Source organism: Rhea americana, unplaced genomic scaffold (genome assembly GCF_003343005.1).
Source record: "Rhea americana isolate MKP2758 unplaced genomic scaffold, rheAme1 scaffold_109, whole genome shotgun sequence".
In the NCBI taxonomy this organism is placed as follows: Eukaryota; Metazoa; Chordata; class Aves; order Rheiformes; family Rheidae; genus Rhea; species Rhea americana.
The window spans coordinates 786,224-788,930 of NW_028185139.1; the positions used below are offsets into that span (position 1 = coordinate 786,224).

Genomic DNA, 2,707 nt, shown 5'->3' on the forward strand with positions numbered 1-2,707 from the left:
GAACCTGACAAGTCTAGACTGACTAATGCTATTTCAGGTTTGAAAAGAAATTTTGTTATGTAGCCAAAATAAGGTATGTGAGTATCTTTGGGGACTGATTTACGTTATTAGTCTCTGATGTAACTTTTTCTCTTTGGGGTTATAGTCTCCTTAAGTTTGTTTTTTTGTTTGTTTGTTTGTTTGTTTTCTTTGTTTGTTTGTTTGGTCCAGAAAACAGGCAGAAAAAAGCCTGACTTACTATAAACATCTGCATCAGAAGTACGGCAAGMGAGTCCAAATCAACCCTAAGCCTTGTGGTCAGTTCTGCTGTTGTGAAATAAGAGGATGTGAAAGGGTAAGAGATTGTGTTTGCTTTTAGTTATGACTAGGTAGATTATTATAATAGTAGAGAAGAATAGTTTTTGACATCTTTCTGAGCTTCAGAAAATTTTCTGTTCATTTATCTCATTTTTCTCATCTTTCATATTCTTGCACAAGATGGAAAAGGAATTACTCAAAACTTTTGAAGTGTGATCTTGATGCAAAAGCTGTAATATAAGGAAAAACTTTYTATTTGTTTGCCTTCGTATTGTGATGTGATTTTATAATATATGGAAGTAGTAGGAGGAAAGGGACTGTGTGTAGGCTGTATTTTAATTAAGACACTAGCCATCTGTTACTTGGATGTAACAGTCATCGATTTCCCAACAGGAAGATGCTATAGATTATTATACCAAAGTTAAAAATAAGCTGACAGAAGAATACATAGAAGAGGAACAAACTGTTCATAAGAACCCGCTGGGAATGGCTTTTGTAACTTTTCAAGAGAAATCCATGGCGACATAGTAAGTTTTGTATGGTGTCTTGTTTGTTCTGTTAACTGTATTAGTACAGCTGATCTCTTGTTTGTGTCACTTACTTACTTACGTTGGTTCTTCTTCCTTTCTTCTTCTTCACCGTCCTGTGGATTTGGTCTGTTCTGCTTACCAGCAAGCTTCCTCAGAATTCTGCATTTAGCRTTTGTACTTCAGACAAGGATATGAGTCTGAATGGCCTTGGAGAGCTGTTGGGTTAAGGAGAGTTTCTCTTCTGTGCAGGATCCAATCCATCTATCCAAGTTAATGGAATAACAGAGTAATTGGTTCATGAATCTGAGCTATTGATCTCTCCATTTTCTAGTGTGCAAATAGTCTGATATTTGACAGAATTTTTGTGGTGGGTGCAAATTATAATGCTGGTTAGTAATCTGAAAGTAGGAGTCAATGACTGACCTAACTGTAGATGCTGAATTACTTTTTCTAAGGTAGTCTCTGGATGTTAAGCACTGGCAACTTGGCAGAGTAAAGGGGAAACTTTTGTTGCCTACTTCTGTGTCTTTGAGAAATTAAGTAGCAAGTTTAATAACTTGTTCTGCAGAATTCAGTAAAATACATGCATATTTGTGTTCAGGTTTTTTGTATCATATGTTTGTGTGTGTGTGTGTATAAATCAGTGTATTTATTTGTATATATGAAAAGCAGCATGGTGAACAAGCAAGTTGCTAGAAAGGTAAGATAAAAAGAGGATCAAAGCAAAATTTGCTTGGTAAAGTTGGACTGTTGCAAAAGTTACACCATATATTCTGATTTTTGGTAATAGTTACTACTTTGCAAGATGGTAGAGAGGGTTAAGTGACTCAATCTGTTGTAATATACTTGCTGATTATCTATATGACCCTCAAAATTTCCCCCTCAAACTTCAGACATATTTACTCCGTTTTATATACCTGTCTTATCTGTTAYTGTAGATACGTAGGTAGGCCTAATATCAAAAGACGCTCATCATCTTTAACTCAGATGTTTCTAGTGAAGATGTGTATATGGTTGTTCTTTGTGGGCAGTTTGTGGGCATCTCTTACTAATACCAAGAGGGTAAAGGGAAGCAGGATAATATTTCTGTTTAAAAAAAAATGCACTTCATAACTTGTTTGTTTTAAATTGCCAATATTGTCTTCACTTTCAAGTCACATTAGAGAGCCAGTTTTTGGTGTCAAGGAAGTCTGAGGCATAGGGTTTCCTGCAGGAATTTGAGATGCTGGAGAATGTTTTGCATGCTGCCCTATAATCGAGTAGTGATTACAGGGTGAAATCTCTCCCTTTTCTAATTATGTTATGTTATAAACTGTATTTAGAGAATTTGGAGCATGAAATGACCTTTTAAGATGTGGAACCCAAAGAAAAAATAAGCATTTAAGTTTCTTCTCTAGTGGCTAGATTCCCTTATATAATTTTGATGGGTTCTCTCTCTGGATGTGTCTTCTGAGTTGCACTGCCTACATCTTCTGAGTTGAATTATCAAGAAAACTGAGAAGATTCTGGTTTGTTTATCTTGGAATTGATGCAATGAGCTCTGYCCCTTGGAAAAATACATTACATGACACTTGAAGTTGAAGCTAACATCAAATCAGAAAGTTACATCCTGCCATTAGCAGTCTTTATTGCACAGAGTCCTGAAATGGAATGGGAGAAGCAGGAAGTTGGGACTGAGGTTCATGGAGTCATATGGTTGTAGAAGCTTAGTTAATGATGGTGCTTTCTGATATAGTTGAAAGCCCTAAATCTTGCTTCAGATGTATGTTTAAAAAATAAATGATCAAAGTGTAATTAACTTTATTAAATTCTTGCTGCTGCAAGATGCTGACAGTTTGACATCACTACTTAAATTCTGGTAAGGGAGAAATTCTTTCTTT

General features: G+C 35.6%; 1 protein-coding gene across 5 annotated transcripts in view; it reads left to right on the forward strand.

Annotated features, from left to right (window-relative positions):
• Positions 1-2,707, forward strand: part of TMEM63A (transmembrane protein 63A) — a 36,314-nt gene that overhangs the window by 13,375 nt on the left and 20,232 nt on the right. For all 5 annotated transcript variants that reach the window (XM_085311566.1, XM_085311575.1, XM_085311585.1 and 2 more), the window contains exons 11-12: positions 211-334; positions 691-824. In XM_085311566.1, coding sequence (XP_085167692.1) covers positions 211-334; positions 691-824 — 258 coding nt within the window. The remainder of the gene's footprint in view (positions 1-210; positions 335-690; positions 825-2,707) is intronic.